Source organism: Colius striatus, chromosome 13 (genome assembly GCF_028858725.1).
Source record: "Colius striatus isolate bColStr4 chromosome 13, bColStr4.1.hap1, whole genome shotgun sequence".
NCBI lineage: Eukaryota > Metazoa > Chordata > Aves > Coliiformes > Coliidae > Colius > Colius striatus.
Genome location: NC_084771.1, coordinates 6,255,337 through 6,276,767, shown reverse-complemented (window position 1 = coordinate 6,276,767; position 21,431 = coordinate 6,255,337). Strand labels below are relative to the sequence as shown.

General features: G+C 42.3%; 1 protein-coding gene across 4 annotated transcripts in view; it reads left to right on the top strand.

Moving 5' to 3' along the window:
• Positions 1-17,963, top strand: part of TBC1D8B (TBC1 domain family member 8B) — a 33,471-nt gene extending 15,508 nt beyond the window's left edge. Inside the window, exons 9-21 of one of the 4 annotated variants that reach the window (XM_062006437.1) lie at positions 1,340-1,490; positions 2,831-3,045; positions 3,274-3,391; positions 4,044-4,329; positions 5,190-5,319; positions 8,316-8,414; positions 9,866-9,934; positions 10,148-10,388; positions 11,277-11,342; positions 11,656-11,739; positions 12,600-12,656; positions 12,930-13,027; positions 13,361-17,963. In XM_062006437.1, coding sequence (XP_061862421.1) covers positions 1,340-1,490; positions 2,831-3,045; positions 3,274-3,391; positions 4,044-4,329; positions 5,190-5,319; positions 8,316-8,414; positions 9,866-9,934; positions 10,148-10,388; positions 11,277-11,342; positions 11,656-11,739; positions 12,600-12,656; positions 12,930-13,027; positions 13,361-13,750 — 2,004 coding nt within the window. In that variant the 3' untranslated portion in view covers positions 13,751-17,963. Of the gene's footprint in view, positions 1-1,339; positions 1,491-2,830; positions 3,046-3,273; positions 3,392-4,043; positions 4,330-5,189; positions 5,320-8,315; positions 8,415-9,865; positions 9,935-10,147; positions 10,389-11,276; positions 11,343-11,655; positions 11,740-12,599; positions 12,657-12,926; positions 13,028-13,360 lie in introns of those variants that run through there. The other 3 variants (XM_062006436.1, XM_062006438.1, XM_062006439.1) reach the window with 3 other exon arrangements.
• The last annotated feature ends 3,468 nt before the right edge of the window (positions 17,964-21,431 follow it).

Genomic DNA, 21,431 nt, shown 5'->3' with positions numbered 1-21,431 from the left:
TTCTACAATCTCTTCCACCTCCTGCTCTGTAGGTGAACTTCCTGTAACTTCTGTTTTATCTGAATGTGGACTTTTTGCTAGTTTTCATTTTGTGAAGCAGGTGTTAAGTGACTGGTCCTCCTGAGATTCAGATGCATACACTGTTATCTTCTATGTTGACAGAAATAGTTAGTTTGTAAAAATTTTCTATCTCCTCGATAGATGTTTGATTAAATGTGAAACCTCAATGGTCATAAATGTTTTCAGCTCTTAGTTTCCCTCCCTAATCCATCTCAACTTCGACTTCATTCTTGATTGTCTCATAGTGCTATTTGGAGCTCATGTAAATAAACTGAGGAAAGACTGAGAAACCGTGGGAGAATAATGACCCAGATGTCATGCCACCTCTCTGTGTGCTTTCCACCACTTGCACCCATTCTATTCCAAGTCTGTCAAATAATACAATGCAACAAAGTGTGATGAAGAAAAAAGAAAAGGAAGCAACTGTGGAGTTTCTGTGGGGTAGTGTTTCATCTGTAAAAGAGTTGGTACATTTTTGTTGCTGCTAGCAAAGAACAGTTTGTAGACACGTTGAAATAGGAATATGTTACCAGAGTAATTAAGCAGATGTCTGCAATAATGAGTGACTTTACAAATAATAACTTGTTTGATTTCACTGTGCCATTATGACCAAATACTTTTTGTCATTGTTTCTTAGAGCTCTCATATTAGCACAGAGAAACACGCCACCACACAAAAGCAATCTGAACCTTTTCTTCACTCTGCTTTTCCTGGTTGTCTTCTGTACTGGTTTCATTCAATTTAATCTTTTTTCCTACTGCTGATTTATCCTTTACCAGAAAAGTTCCATTTTTAATCACAAAGCAGAAACAGCAAGTGGAATATTTTAACATTGGACAAATCTGCTGTGCGTTGTTGAATTCAGAGAGATTGCCTCTGCTGAGGAAGTGCCCATGCTTCTGTTTGCTGGAGGGTGGAGGAGGATTTTGCAGATGTTTGCTTAACCTAGCAGTCCTTTGGCACTTGCTGCTGGTTTCTGTCAGATGAGATACTGGCTTAGGTTTACGTTTTGCCTCCTCTGGCATAGACATTCTTAGACAATATACTTTAAACAACAGAAGATCATGTAGTAGATGGCATTGTGTGCCAGACTTACTATGCAGAGGTTGGATTTTGCTGTGATTTGCCTCAGCCTTCATTTCACACATCAGTTTGGATGCCAGGGCTCTCACTTCCAGTTTATATGAATCTAACCACGAGCAGAATTTGGTTGTGTTCTCTGAAACCTGAGGAGACTCTTCCAGTGTACTTAATGCTTGCTGTCTTGTGCTTTTCATAGTTGAAAGAAAAAATGAAAGAACAGTCCTGGAACATCCTCTTTGTGGAACGGGGACGTGGTGTCAGTATGTTTCGCACCAAGAAGACTCGTGACCTTGTTGTAAGAGGGATCCCAGAGGCACTGAGAGGAGAGCTCTGGTTACTCTTCTCAGGTATTGCACAGCAAGCCTAATGGATTCATTTTGAGGACTCCGCTGTATGGTTGTTCTAGGTAGTGACTGAATGTAGTTGAAGAAAAATACTCTTACTGTTTTTTTTTCAAGTGTTTGTGAAGAAAGACACTTTGCAATGATGAGCAGGATATATTTCTTTATTATTTTTTATACATTGATTGAAACTAAACCTACATCTGTTTCTCTTACCACACACTCAGTTGAATAATGATAAGATTACATGTTCCATGTTCCAGGGAACAATCGTTTCCAGCAAAGACTCTTTACTTGCTAAGAAGCCAAGTGTAATTGTGGCTCTGTGTTTAAATTGTTTTGATTTAAGCTTTCTGAGAGGATAATGTTACCAGACACACATAAATGATTTCCTGGCAAGGAATTTGGCCCCAATTATCAGCAGCTCTTTGCAATGTGCTGTTGCTTGGTTTCAAGAGTGAGATGCACAGGAGTTGTCAACTTCCTTACACCTATGGGATCTCTTGCCAGAGCTCTGAGAGTGCTTTTGTGGTATTCTTCTGTAGAAGACACCTGTGTCAGAGCACTTCTCTGGGCCTCCATTTTCTCTAGTTAATTTAGGATGCTGCTTTGTAACACCTGTGTGTCCTTTCTGTTCCCATTCTCTGAAAGAGAAACAGCAACCACAAACTTGATGTGTCACGCAAGAAACGTGTGTCTGATTCAGAAAATGAGCTGCAGATTTTGAGGAGCTGCCCAGGAGCTTATCTGCCATTTGTACACATGGTGTTCCCCTGAGGAGAGCTTTCTGCTGTCCCAGAGAAACTGCTTATGGTGACAAATGCATTTGATAGTCACCATTCAGCCTACTGTATGGTAGTTCCTTTTGTGGACGTGTGAACATGGGTTTACCTTTGCTGGTGTTGTCTGAGTGTTCACATGGACATTCATGCATCAGTTACTGGACCAGGATTTCTGTCTTGGAAGATGTTGACATAAAAGTTATAGAATTGTGACACAGAAGTTATGTAATTAATTAGTTAAATATTGGTCCTTTGGCTAGATTTTCTGATCTCTTCCCAGCTCTACAAATGGAAAAATATTGTCCTTGCCAGAAAAAATCAAAATCAACTCTATCATGGAGAGAGACTTTGATTTTCTCCAAGCCTGTTTCATTTGACTTTTGTATTTTTGTGTCAGAGTAATTCTGTTAACCTCAATAGAATTACTCTGATGCGTTACTGCAGTAACATCTGGAGATTCACGAGGTACCTCATCATCACCACAGATTTTTACCCAAATTGCAGACAATCACATAGATACTTCATTGTTGTCCTCTCATACTTTGTAACACAATGTTTTCCCAGGTGCTGTCAATGATATGGCATCCAACCCAGGTTATTACACCGAGTTGGTGGAAGAGTCCTTAGGAATGTGCACTTTAGCTACGGATGAAATCGAACGAGATTTACGTCGCTCCTTACCTGAGCATCCCGCCTTTCAAAGTGACACAGGAATTTCTGCCCTTAGGAGAGTTCTTACAGCTTATGCACACAGGAATCCCAAAATTGGATACTGTCAGGTACAGCAGTTTTCAGACTCTTAGTGTTTATTGTCTAGGTATTAGCTCATGGTTCTATAGTCAGACCTCATCAAATCAGTCCCATAAATATGTAAAAGTCTTCAACTGCATCCTCACACTCTCAGGATGTGCTGTAAAGTACTGTCAGAAATGCAGATTTTAAGAAATGAAAACAGTTGTGTTTTCACTGTCTTTTCTCATACCTCCTTTCCTGTTTAAATGTTACAGGCCATGAATATTTTGACATCAGTCCTTCTGCTGTATGCTAAAGAGGAGGAAGCATTCTGGATTTTGGTTGCCGTGTGTGAAAGGATGCTACCTGATTATTTCAATCGTCGAATCATTGGTAACATCTGTCTGTCTTTTTTTATCTATCTAGAATTGTATAAGAATGATCACTCATTAAGAATGAATCTAAGGAATCAGTTGAAGGCTGTTCAGTGGAGAGAGAAACTGTTGCATTTTGTTCAGCCTTGTCTGAGACTCCTCCTGAGCAGGAGTCATTACTGTTAGCATAACCAGTCAGCAAGTGGTTAGACTATTATATACTGCTATTTTTGAATTATAATTGCAGTTTGTGCTACTTATTTGAAACTTAGTCATCTTAAATAAAGGAGAAAGAGTTGGTCCAGTCCAGACGTAGACTTTGATCTCATACTCAGCACTTGCAGGTCTGTATGCAAGAAAATGGAATGTGAAGTTTCTTTTTAATTGCAGAGAGGGTGTATTGGCTGTCAGGAGAATCACTGGAAGGAGCCATGCACTTAGCATAGAAGTGCCTACAGACTTTACAGCACGCAGCATGGCTCTGGACATGTACCTAGAGTTCATGTCTTCCAGCATAGGGAGCAAAGCCAATGGCTCTGTGCTCCACGGCCTGCATTTGCTTTTGCAAAGTTGCATTAGGACAGGGGCTTTATTTCTGGCCGGTGCTCTGAGAAAAGTATGCTTCTCTGTATTAAGATTTGGGTGGTGGTTTTGTTATCCTTTCCCTGCAGGTGCCTTGGTAGATCAGGCAGTGTTTGAGGAGCTCATCAGGGTTCACCTGCCTCAGTTGACAGACCACATGACGGACATGACTTTTTTCTCCTCGGTCTCTCTCTCCTGGTTCCTTACCCTTTTTATCAGTGTGCTGCCTATTGAAAGTGCAGTCAATGTGGTGGACTGTTTCTTCTATGATGGAATAAAGGCAATCTTGCAGCTGGGTCTTGAAGTACTGGAATACAACATGGAGAAGTTGCTGACTTGTAAGGATGATGCAGAAGCAGTCACTGTTCTGAACAGGTATCAGTGTAACTGTTGTTCTTATGGGCTGCATAGCAGCTGCTCTAATTGCAAATAGAAAAGAAACCTACCAGTAAGAACACATTCACACAGTTTAAATATAGTAAAATTTAAAATCCAGAAGTGTGGCAAAGTTTTAATTTTCTCTTGAACCAAACAAGCTGCTGTTTGCACTGTACACCCAAGGTGGTGATTATTACAAACTCCTTTTGAACTCTGGTTTTCAATGTTTTATCTGGCTGTAACGCTTCTGTTGCACAGCTAACACAGCATGCAGCATGCTGTTATATTTTAAAAGTGTGTACAGCAGTTTACCTCTCCTCAAGATGAAGGAAGCTAGTATGTGTTCCTTGGAGTTGGCAAAAGATTTGGCCAGCCTCCATAATGGATCTGTTCAGGCTGGTTACGTAGGTATGATGATGAAGTGTAGACCAGGTGTGTCCTGGCTTATGCATCTGAGGGAATTAAGACTGCCTTGGTCACAATTCAAGACAAGCCCATTTTCTTCTTTCCCAGTTGTGTTGCACAACCTTGCTGTATGGATTACGGAACCAGGGGAATGCTGAGTGGAAGTGCCCTTGGCAAGTCTCTGGTCTAGCTTCCCCTTTGAAAGATCATTGCTGCTGGCACTAGATCACATCAGCCACATTATTGTCTAACTGGGTCTTAACAACTTCCAAGGCTAGAAGCTGCACATCCTTCTCTGGGTAGTCTGTTCCCACAGCATATTTGTACTGCTCATGCTGATATTCTTTGCTGTTCCCCATTTTCTGTGTGCTTTTTCTTCAGCAGATGCTGATGATACATTTTGTTGTGATAAACTGCTTCCTGCTGATTTCTCATATGTTTGCTTTGTGCAGATTTTTTGACAGTGTCACTAACAAAGACAGTCCTTTGCCTCCAGCTGTGCAGCAGGGCTCCAACCTCAGTGGTGCAAAGGGTGACCATCCAAAAGTGGACATTACTGATCTGATCCGAGAGTCAAATGAGGTATGTGTTCTTCAGGGTGTGAGCTACCTTAAAAATACTGCAGCTGCATTATACAAACTGGAGTAGAGAATCTGTCTTCATTGGTAGAATTGGTCTCTGTATTTTGTTTAGCCTCACTGCAAACCTTCTAGATGGCGGGGTAGTTTTGTTTTTGTATTGTTTTGTGACCTGGAAAGTGCTTGCAAGGCTGTCCTGAAGATGGCAATACATGTCACATGTCATGTATTGCCATCCCTCATTCACATTATTAGTATAACAGCTAAATGACAAAGTACAGCAGGAATGGCCTTCATGTTTACTGATTTGAAACTAATTAGTGCACATTGCAGATAGTGCTGATGTTTAGCATAACCCATGCAGGAAACTGTGTACTGCAGTAATTTATTGTATGGGTTAAATGACTGGTTAGAGATATGCTGGGTGAGGAAGGCCAGTTATGATCTTTTACCACTTTCTTTCAGTTTCCAAGTTTGATTCTACAACATCTAGCTTTGCAGCTCTGCCTTGGAGAGGAAGTAGGTCCTGCTTCTCCTTCTTCTGTCCTCAGATTTTCATGAGGCATTTCCTTCCTTAGCATCATTTATATCAGGGTATTATTTGTAGACAGGTTTTTGCCCAGCCCACTTGAAGTGAAAGGCAAACAGAGAAAAGATTTGTTCCCCTTTTGTTTATTAGCTATTTTCTTTTATCTATGTGCTATTTGTATTTTCTCTTTCCTGATTCTCAGTCATGTGTTTCTAATGAAAGATCCACAGTGCCTCTCTTTTGGAAAAAATGTCTAGGCCTTAACTCAGAAAAAAATAACTAACTGTAACTTGTAGAATTTAAAAACTGTCTCTCTAGGTTTTGCTAAGAGGGGTTTGCCTCTAGTAGGGTGAACAAAGACAAGAAACAAATTCAAGTTCTCTTGAAGTATCTTTATAGCATTGGGCTAATCATATAAAAAAATCTGTGCTTTTACTGTCAGTATTGTTTCACAAGAATGTTTCACTGAAGAATCAGGTGTGTAAACAGCTTTAAGATTCTTATAAGAAGAGTTGCAAACTACTATGAGTCTTTCTTGTGTTGAGATCTCGTAGTGAGGATGAACACTTGCAGAGTAAATAATGAGATGCTGAATGTTGCATCCTGAAATGTAGGCTGAAGCTTTCACAGAGATGGAATTGGCACTAAAAGGCAAGCAAGAGAAACTCCCTTTTTCCTCAGCCTTTGCAGGCAGGTGACTGGACCAAAATAATAGGCTCTGATTTGGTGTGGTTTTTGAACAGTGATTTGAGCAGATGCTCGAAGCAGACTCTCCTATTTCCAAGCTGACAGCCCTGTTCCTAGGCCCCTATCCCCATTTCTATCTCATAGGCACTTTTTTGGATGCAAATTTTTATCTTAAGTTGCAGCTGGATTTCTTTAGTTCTGGTAAGTGTGACAACCCCTTGTTTGGGAACTGCTGCTACAGAGTGAGAGTCAGTTTCCTGCTTCACATTTTGACCAGACAGTTAATTTCAACACAGTTCTGCCCTGGTGAAGGGTTTTATTTTCATGTCACTGTGGAAATAAAGCAAAACAAATTTTGAAATGGGAAGGTTGCTGCAATGGAGAGTTGTCACCCTGTAGATAGGTGTAGCTGCAAATCATGAATGAGTGAAGAGAAGTGTTTGTGATCCTGGATGTTCACAAGAGAAATGCAATTCAGCGAAAAGATGCACAGTTCAGTTTTAAAATGATGTTCAGTTTCATGCCTTTATGACTCAGGCACTTGTGCAAGACTCATTCTTTGTCAGCCTATCAGGTATGAAGGAGTCATGTGTAGCTGGGAATGGAAGAGTGTTTAGCATTTTATCAGCTCTCAATAATCCAGAGTTAGATTATACATCTTGTTTATATTCTTACTGAGGCCGTTGCGCAATGTGAGTGCCCAGAAGCCAGGCCACTGAATGAGTCATGATTCAGAGATGCTGTTTCTCTCTGCTTCCTCTTTTTTTTCTGGGTCAGTAGTATGCTGGTAGTGGTCTTCACAGGAACATAGAAACACAGTTCTGGAAGAGAAATCCACAGGACATCCAGTTCAGCTCCCTGTTCAGCATAGACCCAGATCACCCTTGAGAAATGTCTGATGCTGTTAAAACTTTGCAACAGAAGAGAATCTGCAAAAAGCTTTAATTCATCTCAGGATTTCTCTGACCTTGTCAGAAAATACCCTCATTTCCAGTATAGTTCCTCTTGGATGCTCATAAAGCACTATTGAGGACAGTCAGCTGTGGTTTTCTGAGCAGTTCCTTGTTGCTATTAGGTGGTGGTTGTTCAACACAAACAGTTCCTCTACCTTTTCCTCCAAGTTCATATGCTCAGGCTCTTTATGACCAGGTTGCAGTTTTTCACATCTTATTTGAAGTTCACTGCCAAAAACGGGAACAAAATGCACTACAGAAAAACTTCTGAAAGTCCTGCCTGGTTTGGTCGCTTATCACTTCTTCTCAAGCTTGTTACTAGAACCTGAGAATTCCAGGATTTCTCTGGGAATTTGTTTCTAGTTTTTGCCTACTGTCTCACTTTTCTTTGAAGGTAAATGTATGTATTGAACTCCAGTGCTGAGACACCTTCACTGACCTTTGGACATTCCAGAGATAGCTAGGAACGGTTCAGAAATTACTTTAGTTGATTTCCAAAATGCACTGGATACATCATAGACTGTCCTACCCTGGAGTAGTAGTTGCCATGGAATAGTAGATTTGGACATAGAGCAGACACATGATAAAATCCCTTCCTTTGTCTTCCCACATCATGAACAACAGTTTTTTCTCCAGCACTCTTTGAAACACTCTAAAAAAGGACACTGTTTAGGGACAATGGTCTAATTTATGAACTCAGATTTATTAACTCAGAGTTTCTGGACTCTTCCTTTATGTCTGCACTTGTACTTTAATGCAAGAAAGTCAAAACTATCTTCTTACATGTGTCTAGCAACAGTTCATTGAATGGAGCAATGCTTTTCTTCGTAGAGGTATGGAGATATCCGATACGAGGATGTTGAGAGCCTGCGCTGCAGGAACAGGCTGTATGTGATCCAGACATTGGAAGCTACAACCAAGCAGAATGTGGTGAGTGATTTGGAAGAACTCAACCCTTCCCTCTGATAAAATTTGGTCCCTTTTGGAGGATTCTAAGAAGAGCTACCTTTTCCAGGGCCAAATACATAAGTTTATGTGCTGAAATCGCTCTTGCTTGCAGGTTATCTGTCAGCTGAGGTTTGGTCTGTGAGGTTTTCAGTTAGTAAATCCCAGCATGGCCTGATCTTGTTACAAGTAACACCATCACAGACAACTAAAGGCTGGCCTGCCTCTAACCCCCCACATTGACTGGAACAGACCTACACTTCTATCTGCTCTTCTTAAATTGTTAATACATTTCTTTCAGAGGCACAGAGCAACCAAAGATATCCCCAGAGCTACAGTAAAACAGTGAATCACCTGCATTTTTACTCTGGGAAGCAATCCCAAATGTCACCAAAGAGATTGTTGTACTGTTGTACTTGAGCAAGGGTTGTTTTTTTGTCCGTGGTGTGGGTAGCTGTCAGGTAAAGTGCACACTGTGGTAGCTCCTCAGCCACCACTGTTACCCTTGAAGTTCACACTTCTGAAGGAACGTGGAGATTGCAAAGTGCTTTGTTGACTTCAGAGCCTCATTTCCAATAACTGATGGTAATGCCAGTCTATTTAACAAGCAGTGCTGCTTCCTCTAGTAAATATGCCTTGTAGCACCTGATACTAAATGCTGTTGGTTACGCTAAGATAATCACTGTTGCATTTCATTTTACAAAGCATCCATCTTGTGAAGATGGACCTTGGTCTTGTAGCTAACTGTGTTTTACAAAGCTGTGAACAATTGTTTTTTGTATTTTTAATCTGAAAAATGAGGATCCAGCTTCACTGCTGAGAGCTGGACATGCATTTGCTCATTATAAAGGAAGCTGTGTGATTGTAAATCACATCATTAGATGTCATTAATGGAATAGACACTATATATTTGTTATAGTTAAAATATAGATTATTCTATCATAGGTGATACACACATATATGTATAGACATATAATATAGTACATTTAAAATACTTTATATGCTATATGATAACATAGTATGTAAAGAATATATAAGACACATTATATAATGATATGTGTTATATACTAATCTATAACAGATGATGCATAGTTAAAAAATGCATATGTTAATATTCTATATGTTATATAGACTATAATATCATTATAAAGAGTTGGATTTTCTCTCCTGGGTTTCCTAGTGTAGGCTTCACTTCTGCAAGTAATGTGACTCGCTTTAATATCCCTACTCTTTGGAGAAATTCTGTCTTTCAGTCTATAATCTTCTGCTTGCTTTTAAAAAGAGGTTCTGTTTTGACTCCCAACTGAAATATGCCCAAACCTGGAATATTCAAACAGTGTCTTTTAATGTAAGGTTCACTCTTCTCCTATAACTTTATTCTACAGGCTTATTCCAAAGAGGGAAGAGTCAGTAATTAGTTTTCTCTTTTGTTTCAGCTACGTGTTGTGTCCTTGGATGTAAAATTCAGTCCTAGTGATCTTGAGGAACTGTATGAATTATTTAAGGTAATGTGTCATTTTCCTCACTTACTAAACATCCATCTTAATGGTGGACTGTGTTACAGGGGTGAAACAGTTTAAAGAAACTGAGGTTAAAGCTAAATCCAACATATGTTTTACATGTCAGCTTTAAATCAAATGACATGGTTGATTTCCCACATCTTTCACTCAGAGAGTTGTTGTTTCAGAAAAATGTAACATTTTCTCTTTCCTTTGCAGAAGGAGCACTTTCTTTCCTGTTATTGGAATGTAAATAGTCCTGTCTTGCAACATCATGATGCCAGTCTGCCCTATCTTGACCAGTACCGGATCGATTGCCAGCAATTCAGGGTTCTCTGTCATCTCTTGAGCCCCTGGTCACACTGTGCAAACAGAGACTCGCTTGCATTGTGGACCTTCAGACTGATGGATGAGAGCTCTGATTGCCTTATAAACTTCAAACAATTTGCCTGTGTTCTTGGTATGAGAACAATACATTTATGTAGCACATTCACCAGGCAACTCTATCTTGGGAGTTGTCCTGGAGTCTGTCACCCTTCATACACTCTGTAAAGAGCCCAAGGAGACTAACCTCTTAACTGAAGATCAAATAGTCTGACTTTTATCATGTGACATTAAATGCAAAGACTTTAAACGGCAAGCCTAACAGTCAAAGTGTGTTTATAAGTTTGAGAGTAGGAGCTACACTATTTAGGTGACTGATAAAGGCTTTATTTTACAGAGCTATGCTCTCAGTTTCTTGTCTGTGTTTCACCATCAAATAGCTAACACAAGGCTTTACAAACTAATGACTTTTCTGAGATGTTCATCCCCTGGAGAATAATCTCCTATTTGAGACTAAATTTAAACATAGCTTTACCACCAAAATATCAGAACATCAGGAAATGGTATGATCTCATGCCCAGCCTGTTTGGTTGATGATACATGCTTCCTTATACTAAGCTGTCTCATACATTGTGCAAGATGACCAATGCCATATCTCTGGGGAACTGCAAGTTTTCTTGACTTGTTGCTCTGTTCCTTTCATCTTGTTTTCAAAGTGATATTCTTGAGGAAACAAAATCTTAAGGGAAATTGCTGAGAAGACATTAGTGCTATATTTCATTGGTGCTGTGGTTTCATTTTACTAAGCCATAAACATTATTAGTGTTCTTTCCTTAGTGTAGACAAACCCCAGGCTCAGGTGCAGGTGATACTGCCTTCTGTAAGCTTCATCTCTAGTTCTGCTCCATGTAAGTTGGGACACATGCCCAGTTCCAGCCTCCTTGGCTTGTATTTGTTTAGGTTTAAGTGGGTGTTTAAAGTTTGGTCCACTTGAACAGACTGTCTTCCCTCTTTCCTCTGACAGACACCATGTATAATGGAAGTTTCACTGACAAACTCAAGCTACTTTTTAAGTTGCACATCCCTCCAGGTGAGTGAGAAGCAGTGGCATTTGGAGGGAGGGCTATGTCTGACTTTTAGAGTCTTTACATGTTTGTTTTTGTTTTGTTAAGTTTACCTTTCTTCCTGTTGTCACGAGTCCTGGCTACAGTACAGTCTGACAGCTGTAATGCAGATGTATATTTCTTCCAGTGATGTATTCTTTGGGAAGGACTTAATCTTCTCCAGCACCATTTCTCTTCAGAGGGACCGTTTGTCTGTACAAAGCTTTTGCTTTTTATCACTGCTTTGGAATTGCTTGGGGAAGCTCCCAAACCAATTATTTGGGTGTTTTTTTATTGCAGCTTTTACTGAAGTAGAATCTCTAAGCCCTTCCAAAGGTGGTGATCTTTCAAAAGAAGAACTAATCCACTTCAGCCAACTTGGTGGTAAGCTCCAGAGTGTGAAGCTTTGACTGCAGATTTATTACAGGGAACCTTTAATTATGTTGTGAAAAATGGGAAGCTTTCTTCTGAAAACTAGTAAATTCAGTAATTCATATCACTGTTAACAAGAATCCATGGCAGAGGTTTTCTGTAGATAGCTGCATTTTCATGGAGTGGTGCAGAATTTGTGGATAACTATTCTGATGATTGAATTCAAAGGCCATGGGTGTTTACATGGAAATAAGGGAGAGCATTTGGTCAGCATTTTTCAGTGTAGTAGGCAAGCTGTTGCAGTGGTTGTTGAAGTGATGGCCATTTCACTTTTGCATTCAAGGCATGAAGGGATCATATGTCCTACCTCAAGAAATGTCCCAATCCATAGTTTTTTTGAGGCACATAAGAAAGTGTTTCTGAACCCTTTGCTTCAGTTTTAAACCAAGTAAGCTGAAAATAGTTTTGTGGCCTCCAAGCTTAGGGAGTGGATAAACCATTCTGTTTGGAAAGCTATTTAGTTTTACTTATCTGGAGAACAAATAATTTCTGGTTTTTAAAAACTATCCCAAAGTGTGATATATGTAATGTATAGGTCTTGTTCCCCACACTGTTCAAGACATGGGCTGTGAACACTATGAAAATTATTTGTTTGATATAACTGCGGTTTCCCTTGTGATCTCCAGCCTCATGGAGATAGAAAGTATACAAATCCTATCATATTAGTTCTTCTTGGCCTGATCTGTGTTGAAAACATAGGAGTCAGTGAGGATCTTGCTCCTTAAGGAAGGAATTTTTGATAAAAGGGAATGAACTGTTGCCCCCCTCTTTCTCAAATCGCTGACTCTTCTTTTTCTCCTCCTAAACTGTAGTTTCATCTGTTGGGGACAATCTTGAAAGTGATTCATTGAAGAGCAGCCCAGAAAAAGGTAAAGAACCTTGGAGACACATTTGGTAACTGTTTGCCTTTTGGGGCAGTAGAGCTGGGACAGTGACAAGAGTATACTGAGAAATGTCATCTCTTTTGTAAGTGTAGTCCTGGGGGGGGCAAGAGAGTCTTGTATATTCTGATCTTACTTAGTCCTTGGCCCCATCACTCTGTGGAGAAGGGGTGACATTAAGGATGCCAGTTCTTTTGCTCATCATCCTTCATGGGAAGCACTTAGTTTATTCACTTTTTTGGATTTCTTTTTGTCAAGTAGGAAAGGGGAAGGTCGATATTCAGGCATATCTGAAGCAATGGCAAGATGAGCTGCTTAAAAAAGAAGAAAACATTAAGGATTTGCCAAGAATGAATCAGGTAAACTGCCTGAGTGTTATTTAAGTCTATTTTTGAGTGCTGTTTATCCTTTAAGTCCTATTTTTAAGTTTTCTAAAGGATTTGTAGAATCTCTTAAATGTCAGACCCTCATATTAATCATTAGACTGTGTGGTTTTTTAAACTGCTGTAACTGTAGGTGTATGAAGAGAGGAACTTTCAGACAGACTTTGGTTTATCAGGGCTACTGCACACCCGTATTGTCATGTACCAGGTGCCTAGCAGCAGCAGGCACTGGATTGAGATCACAGTGAGGGTGAAACAAGACAGCTGTGTTGCTGTTCTCTGAACAGTCTCCTCTACATCTCTCTATAGTCCCAGTTCATCCAGTTCTCAAAAACCCTGTACAATCTGTTCCACGGGGATCCCGAGGAGGAGCTGTTGTACCGGGCTATAGCCATGGTTACCAGCCTCCTGCTGAAAATGGAAGAGGTTGGGAGAAGACTGCAGAGTCCCATGTCACCAGTAGAAGGTCCTGTTGCTGTGATGGAGCTGCCTGCTGAAATCCCCAGGGAAGGGCAGACTGAAGGCAGTAGAGCACAGAGTTTGAGAGGTAACCATGAATGGTCTTTTGCCTTCGAACAGATTCTGGCATCCTTATTAAATGAGCCAGCCTTTGTGAGATTTTTTGAGAAACCTCATGACATAAAAGTTAAAATAGAGAGTGCTAAAAATTTACAGCTTAAAGCAAGAACCAGAGTGTAATTTTCTTTACCTTTGACTCTGAAGTAGCCACATAAAGTGCTTGCAAAGGAAGGCTGTTACGATGGGAATTGAGCCTGGTGTTTACATAGGGAATGGAGTTTGAAGAGTTAGCTTTAAATATCAGATTACTGGTATGTCATGTAAATAAAAATAGTTTAAAGCACAATCACTTTCTTGCATTGTTCATAAGTTTCACACTAAAAAAAGGACTGAGTAATAATCTGTCTTTACCATGTTATTAAAATAACAGTGTTGCTTGGGAATCCTGGATGTGACCTACTGCAAACCTGACTGGCAGCTCAGAGTGTGTGCTCTCCAGGTTCATTTCTGGTACTGGGATCAAAGGCATGGCTTCCAGCCATTTTCACTTAAAAGGAGTATCAATAGCTTACAGCTTGTCTTCTAGGTTAGTTTAATTAGTTATTTCCAATCTTAGATGTGGACTGGGATGACAACCAAGAAGAGAGTTTATGGTAGGAAGAGGAGCATGAGGTTAGAGAAGAAAGTTGCTCTGCTCTCAGTTCCTCTGCTTTGGTGTTACCAGTGGTCCTGGACTCTTGCAGATTCCAGCCCCTTGTTGGCAGTTTGAAGACTGCATTCTCCCAGACCATGTCTCAGTTTTGGCAACAAACAACTGGTTTGCTGCTTTTCTAGCTCAGCCTATGTATGAATTCTCTTTCCCATTTTCATACCAATCCTTCTACAATACAGGTGAAAAGGATGGAAGCTTGTTTGGTCATCCAGGCTGTACAGAGGTGCCAAAGCTAGTACAGATTGTTGAAATCAAGGGAAAGCAGTGGCTAAATCTGTCTCGAGTATGTGGTGGTCTTTCATCTGGCTCCTCTGGCAAGTGTTGGCTCTTAGGAGCATGTTGATGAACTGTGTAGTGTTGCATGTGTTTGGAAAGCCCAAGCACAGACCATTTGCTGCTCCATAGTTAGCTGACTACTGAGCTGCCAGGGACAGACTGCAGTTGCTCCTTTGCCTACCCTGAGTCTGTACCTCAACCTAGTGATTAGAGTCCTTCTTTTCTGTAGCTCTCTGGCTTGTTTCTGCTGAAACACTTTCAGTCTGCCAGGATTCATGGCAACAAGAAAATCCTCTGGAATTTGACTTGAAATTTTTAATGTGTAAAAAATGATACAGGAAAGATCCTGTGGAGGGAAGCTCAGCCAGCATGAATGCTCATAAGGGGTGACCTTGAACCTTTGATTTGGTAGCTGGAATGAGTTTAGAGAAAGAGGGAAAAAGCTTGTATTTTAACAACAAAGAGCTTGTATTTTAACAGTAAACTGGGACTCTGCTAAGCTAGTTTAAAATGTCAGTTTCTAAAGCCTATGACAATCTTTCTCTGCAGAGCAGTGTTATTTTTATACTGTGCATATTTTTTTTGTAAAGAAGCAGAATGGGGATGGTGCCATTAACAGAGGCATCTCCTGCAATACTAATATGAATGAAGAGCAACATGAAATTGTGTTACAAGCACTTGGTGAAATACCAACACTGCAATTGGTGTTAAATTTCCCATGCTGCTTCTAAAGAATACAGTTTTGATCAGGAACAATGAATTTGTGAATTATTTCTCCTATTCTCCCCTATACTCTCAGGTATTAATATAAAATAAAGTTTTATTGAATGAACAGTAACTCCAAAACCTATATCATAGATGTGAGAAACGAGGAAGCTTTTTTCAGCAGGCTTCCCAAAGGAATTACCCTTGATGTCATATAATACTGACTTGTATTTTTATGTGTAAAATAGAAAAAGCAATTTATCCATCCATATGGGTGTTTTTCTGAGGCAAAGTTGGGCAACACTGTGTTACTTTTAAAATGTGTTTACTCACTGTTTTCCTACTGTTTTAGAAATAGAAAGTAGATGATACTGTTGTGACCTGATCTAGGTGAACCTGCTTCTGCAAGGGGGTTGGACTAGATGATCTCTAAAGGTCCCTTCCAACCCCTACCATTGTATGATTCTGTTGTTCTAGTTAAGGATGTACTCAGATATGGTTTGCTCAGTGAGTAATACTTCTGCAAACAGCCATGCTGAAATTAATAGGGCCCCATGAAAACAGATGCAGCTGCCCCTCCAAGAAGCTTTTGTAGGTTTTTGGTGGGTAATGTGTATTTCAGGAAGTCATCAAAGCTATCATCTGTTTGCTAAGCAAGGTAGCATGGAGATAGGAGAGTCCTGATACTCAATGACATTTCTTGATTGTGAGCCAAGATGTTAAGAACCAAGTACACAAGACTGTACTGAAAGAACCTGCAAAATACAGGAGCCTGGTGACATTACATGGTTTGTTTATGCAAAACTGATGCCTTTGTACAGTGCCATTTCCTCTTAGTGTCAATGCAAGAGACTGTAGGGCCATTACCAGTCATGTAGTAGCTCTTGCAGATATCATATAGATGTATAAAGAGAGATTACCAGCATATATATATATATATTTATATAGACATAATAAAATAGGTTTAAGGTGAGAAGCTGGGCTACGTAGGGGAACACCAACTTTGACTGCATGGATTTTCTGTTCCATTGCTTGTATTTTTTTCCCCCAAAGGGTAAAGTCTTTAAATGTTTCCTGTGCCAGACCTGCAAGCTGGTCCAGCCAGGTTGCTGAGAGGACCAGGTTAGTGTGTGAGCCTGGGCACGAGGATTGGAGTGAGTGGCTTTGAGGGGGGCTGACAGTGCTCAGCAGCTGCCTGGCTGCCAGGTACTGCTTTTGGGAGTCCATGGGGCATGGCCTGAGTCCTTGGGGACATCTAGATGTAGCAAACACCAGCTGTTCCCAAGGAGCCTGGCCCAGGGATGTGTTTGCTGGGCTGCTTCCACTGTGTGCAATAACATCCAGGGACTCCTGTGCTTTGCTTTGTGACAAAAGGAAAGCTCCAAGGAGCTGGAGCAATAGAAGCTCTTTCCCTTTTTCAGTCCCAAAAGGGGATGCCTTGCCTTCAAAGCCCTGCCTTGTCAGGGCCAGAGCCTCCCATGCCATCCAGGTTTTTGACTGTCTGAAGTTGCTGGTGGTGCAGAGCTGAAGGCAGGTTCTGCCCGTGCTGCAGGGGTGCTGGGACTGCAGTGGGAGTGCTGGCGAGCAGCCTGCTGCTTACAGAGTGTCTGGCCCAGAATTACTCAGCTGCTTCCCAAGGGGGGGACTTTCCATTCCAGTTGCAACTTGGCAGTGTTTTTGACCTTTGCACAGTTCATTCAGGAACAGGAAGCAGGGTGATTGTGAGCACTGAGGTGACCTTTCATGTATCTAAGTTGGGGTTTTTTTCCTGTAGCACTTTTCATGAAGTTATCTGTCATTTTTGCTTCAGTCATAGGAAATAAATGGATGTGCATCATTCAGTACAAAATAGGCAGCTGTAGGTAGGATAGAGATGGCTAAAGGTAGCTTATACAGTTTTAAAATTGCACTACCTGCTGCATCACCAGCGTGACTTGGCAGCTCGGCCATGGTTCCTGACCCTCACACTGCACAGTCCTTTCTCAGGGCTGGGCTGCTGTTATTGTTGCTCTGCATATAAGAAGCCTTTTGTCAGCCCTAATCCAAGCCCAGGGGGTGCCCAGCAGGGCTGCCCTGTCCCCTCCATTGGGGAACCTGCACTCGAGGTGAGTGCTGGCAGCCCTGACCACCACCACGGGCTCACTGCTTGGCCTCTTTGTGTGTTCACTGAGCTCTGGCCTGGAACACATGAGCTGTGGGAATAGCTCAACTGATAGGAATAGAAATAAGCCCTTTCCACCACAGAGGAGAACTGCTTGTCATTCAGCCATCAGCATTTCATGGCACATGGAAATAGTCGCTGCCTTCAGATCTTAAAGGTCTTTTTCAACCTAAACAATTCTGTGATCACTGTAATGATTAGATAATGATGTACTTTTAGAACAGTTTACTACCACAGTGACTAAGAAATAGCTGTGTGTTGATTTTTATTAGCAGTATCTCATCCAGTTGTACCATAAGAGGTTCTTGATGGTGACTGATTGCACTTGTTAGCTGGACTAAAACAGAAAGAAATATTTCAGTTTGTTTCTGGAAAAACAGGCTATTGTGTGGGTTTTGCTATAGCTTTGTCACTTCACCAAGAAGGCAACACACATTTGTATTGGCACGTTGGGATTTTTCCTACCATGTGTTGTAAGCAGAAGTACTGTAAGACAAGTAGGGTGCTCAATAAAAAGTTGTTTCGCTTAAGAAAAAAAAGCAATGTGTTTGAGGCACTGTTATTTCTCATGGGGGACTGCTTCAGAAGGTCCTTCAAGAGCACTGGTTGTGGTAAAGCCATGTGCTTTCCAAAGCAAGGACTGAGCCAGAAATCGCACCAATCTCCCCAGAAGTGGAGGAAGAATGGAGAGATGTATTTTGAAGGCTGGGCCTAGCTTAGCCTTGCTGAAGCTTTCATCAGGGCTGAGATGGCAAGTTAGCCTAGGGAGAGAGTAGTAGATTTTGCATGCAAATGGAAACATTTACACTGCCCCTGAGGCCCTGTTCTTTCTGATTTATGCATTGCCCCTATTGCTTCTGGCCCTGGCAAGCCTCCTCCTGAGCCCCATCCCGTCAGCTGGTTATACACAGGGATAGACCATGGCTGTTGCTCTTGTGCCTCTTGGAGCGCAAGGAGCAGATTCTGATCCCCTCCCCAGCCGTTGTTCCACGCAGCCCAGAACAGCAGCACACATCCTCTAAGAGGTCTTACAAGTAGTATTTTATTTCTTCTTTTAATTTTTTTTTAAAATACTATATACAATCTGTTTAAAGCTTGTCAAAATGCACAGGCTCCCACTCAACAGAGCTGTGCAGGGACAGAGATTCAGGACAAGAATAAAATCTTTACTCTTCATCTTCATAAGACACTTCCTTTTTCCCATTACAAAATACTTTAAGAATAGTGACATTTATAAATGTATCTATATTCAACAGCATATAAAATAAACCAAGATTTATACTCAATTCTAAGATTATTTGTCTTCGTTTTTGTTGTGTTTACATGGAGTATGTACACAATATGTACAGGAACTTTTGACTGTGTTTGTCAAACAGGCCTGATGATATCCACCAGGCTTTAGCTTATATGTACAAATATGCTAAAAGTGCAAGACTTCATTAATTAAAGCTGCCTGTGTTTTCAGAGGTCTGGAATTGTGTGGCCTAGATATACATATAATTATATATAGATATACATGTGTATTAAAAATACATATATCTGTATATCTATATATATAGAGAGAGAGTATATAGGTGCTTGTGTACTTGAAAATCTCAGAACATCAATGACTAACAGGTGGACAGTGACACTGGAGCCCAAGGCTGGTGGCATCGCTCACAGTCCCACCCTCCCCTTGTCACCAACAAGTCCCGCTTGTGTTCTCTTATAATCACCCAGGGGGGGTGTGAACCAAACCCACCAGCAACCCTCAATTCCAAAGGGGTCCCAAAAACACAGGTCCGAGCTAACACCGAGGTAAACAAATACAAATCAACCTGAATAAAGACATTTATGTATTCTTTTTTTTGAGAGAGAGACTGACAACATAAGGCAAAAATCCCAGGGCCCTGACTCAGCCTTCCTCCAGCTTTGAGGCAGGCACAGCAAGGGCCAAGGAAGCCCCAAAAAGGGACTGTGGGATTTTGTCCTTTGGAGTGTGTCTGGAGTGCCTGGGCCTGTCAGCCCCCACCAGCGGCTGGGGCGGCCATGGGGAGGGGGGTGGGGGCACATCATAAAGTGCATTTTAGGGCTCTTGTTTTAGCAAGGCCAATCTAACATGTAAACATCCTTGCAAACCTCATGTGCTCGTCCCTAAGAGGCTGTGAGCATGGGTGGTGGTGCCACCCTCGATCCCCAGCCCACCCCCACCCCCCCATAGCCCTCCCTGTCTCAGAAGAGCTGTGTCCACGGCACAGCCCTGTCCAGCACACCCACTGTCCCCCCCACCCCCCTTCCCAGCCCTCTTCTGTTGGACTTGCTTTCAAAGCCACTGCCCTGCCTGAACCTGCCTCGGCTGTCTCCCTACCATGCCCTGTAAAAACAAACCCAACCCAACTCACACCCCAAAGCACTCCCCAAGCCCCTGACCCCAACCACCACCCCCGAGACACCGCTGACTGACGTCTGCCACGGCTGGGCTCGTGTCTGGTGCCAGGACACTGTGCAACAGCCATAGTGTGTGTTGGGGTGAGGCAGGTTTAATGATCAAAGCAGGCAAATGCACAGCCTCTCCCTCCTGCCAGCCACACAACAGGGTGCCCAGCAGAGGAGCCCTAAGATCAGTGTGCTTCCCTCTCCACTAACGTTATGTGCCAAAGTTGGGGAGCCAAAAAAATACCCCAAAACCTCACACCCTCCAAAAAGACATCAACCCCTCCTACCCCAGCCTGGGGAGGGGGAGACCCTAAAAGTGATAGTGCTCTAAAAATAATAAATATCAAAAAATAGAATTCCTACCTGCCAGGCCCCGTGCTGCAGCCCCTCAGGCCCCACAGCTTGGCCTCTAGAGCCCAGGGCGAGGCTGTCATTCATTACTTCAGCTCCAGGTGCTCCCCATCTCATTGATAGCAGGGAGGTGGCTCTGACCCAGGGCTCTGCTGTAGCCACCTTACTTGTAGGGGGTTGAAATCGGGTGGGGGCGTGGGTGAGGCTGTGCCTAAGGGCAGCTGCTCAGCACCCCCATTGCCCAGGGTCTGCGTGTGGCCAGCCAGGCTGGCTCTAGGGATTAACCCCAATATTGTAACCCCATGCACAAGGGCTGCTGGGCACCTCCTTGGCTCCATGCTACCACCCACTGTGCTCCCCAAAATGCTACAGCTCCTCTCTGCCTGCTCTGCAGCCACAAAGCTGTCACCTGGGACACTCAAGCTTCCCAGCCAAAGCCAACCCATGCTCATGCTTCTGCACATCAAACCCTCTTCCTCATGAAAAACTCGGCATATGGGGAAACAGCCCAGTGTGTGACAGGGAAGGGGCACAGCCAGGGCAGGTGGTGAGTCAGGCTGTGTCGCACCAGGCAGCGGGAAGGCCATGGCCAAAGTCCTGTCTGGGGCAGAGCTGTCACCCTCCTGTCTCATTCCTGAGCTCTGTCACAACCTGTTTCAATCAGGCTGAGAGTCAGGTTTTCTTGCTCCTGTGCTACCGAGGCTACACAGCATCATAGAATGCTCATAGTGGCCTCAAAGCTACCACAATCCACCCATGGAAAATGTGTGGGGCTAAGGGAAGAGTGAACTAGCTGCAGATGCAGCTGTAGCTCCAGCATCTACAGCTCTAGCTGTAGATATATGTACCATTAGCTCTACCTGGTCAGGTTTTGTTGCATGCCAGCTTTCCCACATCTCTCCTTCCCTTGAAACACAGGGCTGCTGGGGGTTGCTTGTGCTAAAGGCTGCTCCATTGGTAAGCACCAGTGCCCAGCTGCTGTGGGGGTGTGAAGGGCCAAGAGAGCACAGGAAAAAACACAAGAGCCAAAAAAAAAGAGGCAAAAAAAGAGCACACTCTGCTTGGATTCAACAGAAGTTATGAACTAACCCATCCCTAAACCTTGCTCTGATTGCCAGATGGACCTGGTCCTAACTAACCCTTTTCTTGCAAAGCTTATAGTCCCGGCCTAACGCACGTCCTGCGTTCGGGCTCCACCAGTGCCCACAGCACTCAGCCACTAACGCCTCAAAACATACACT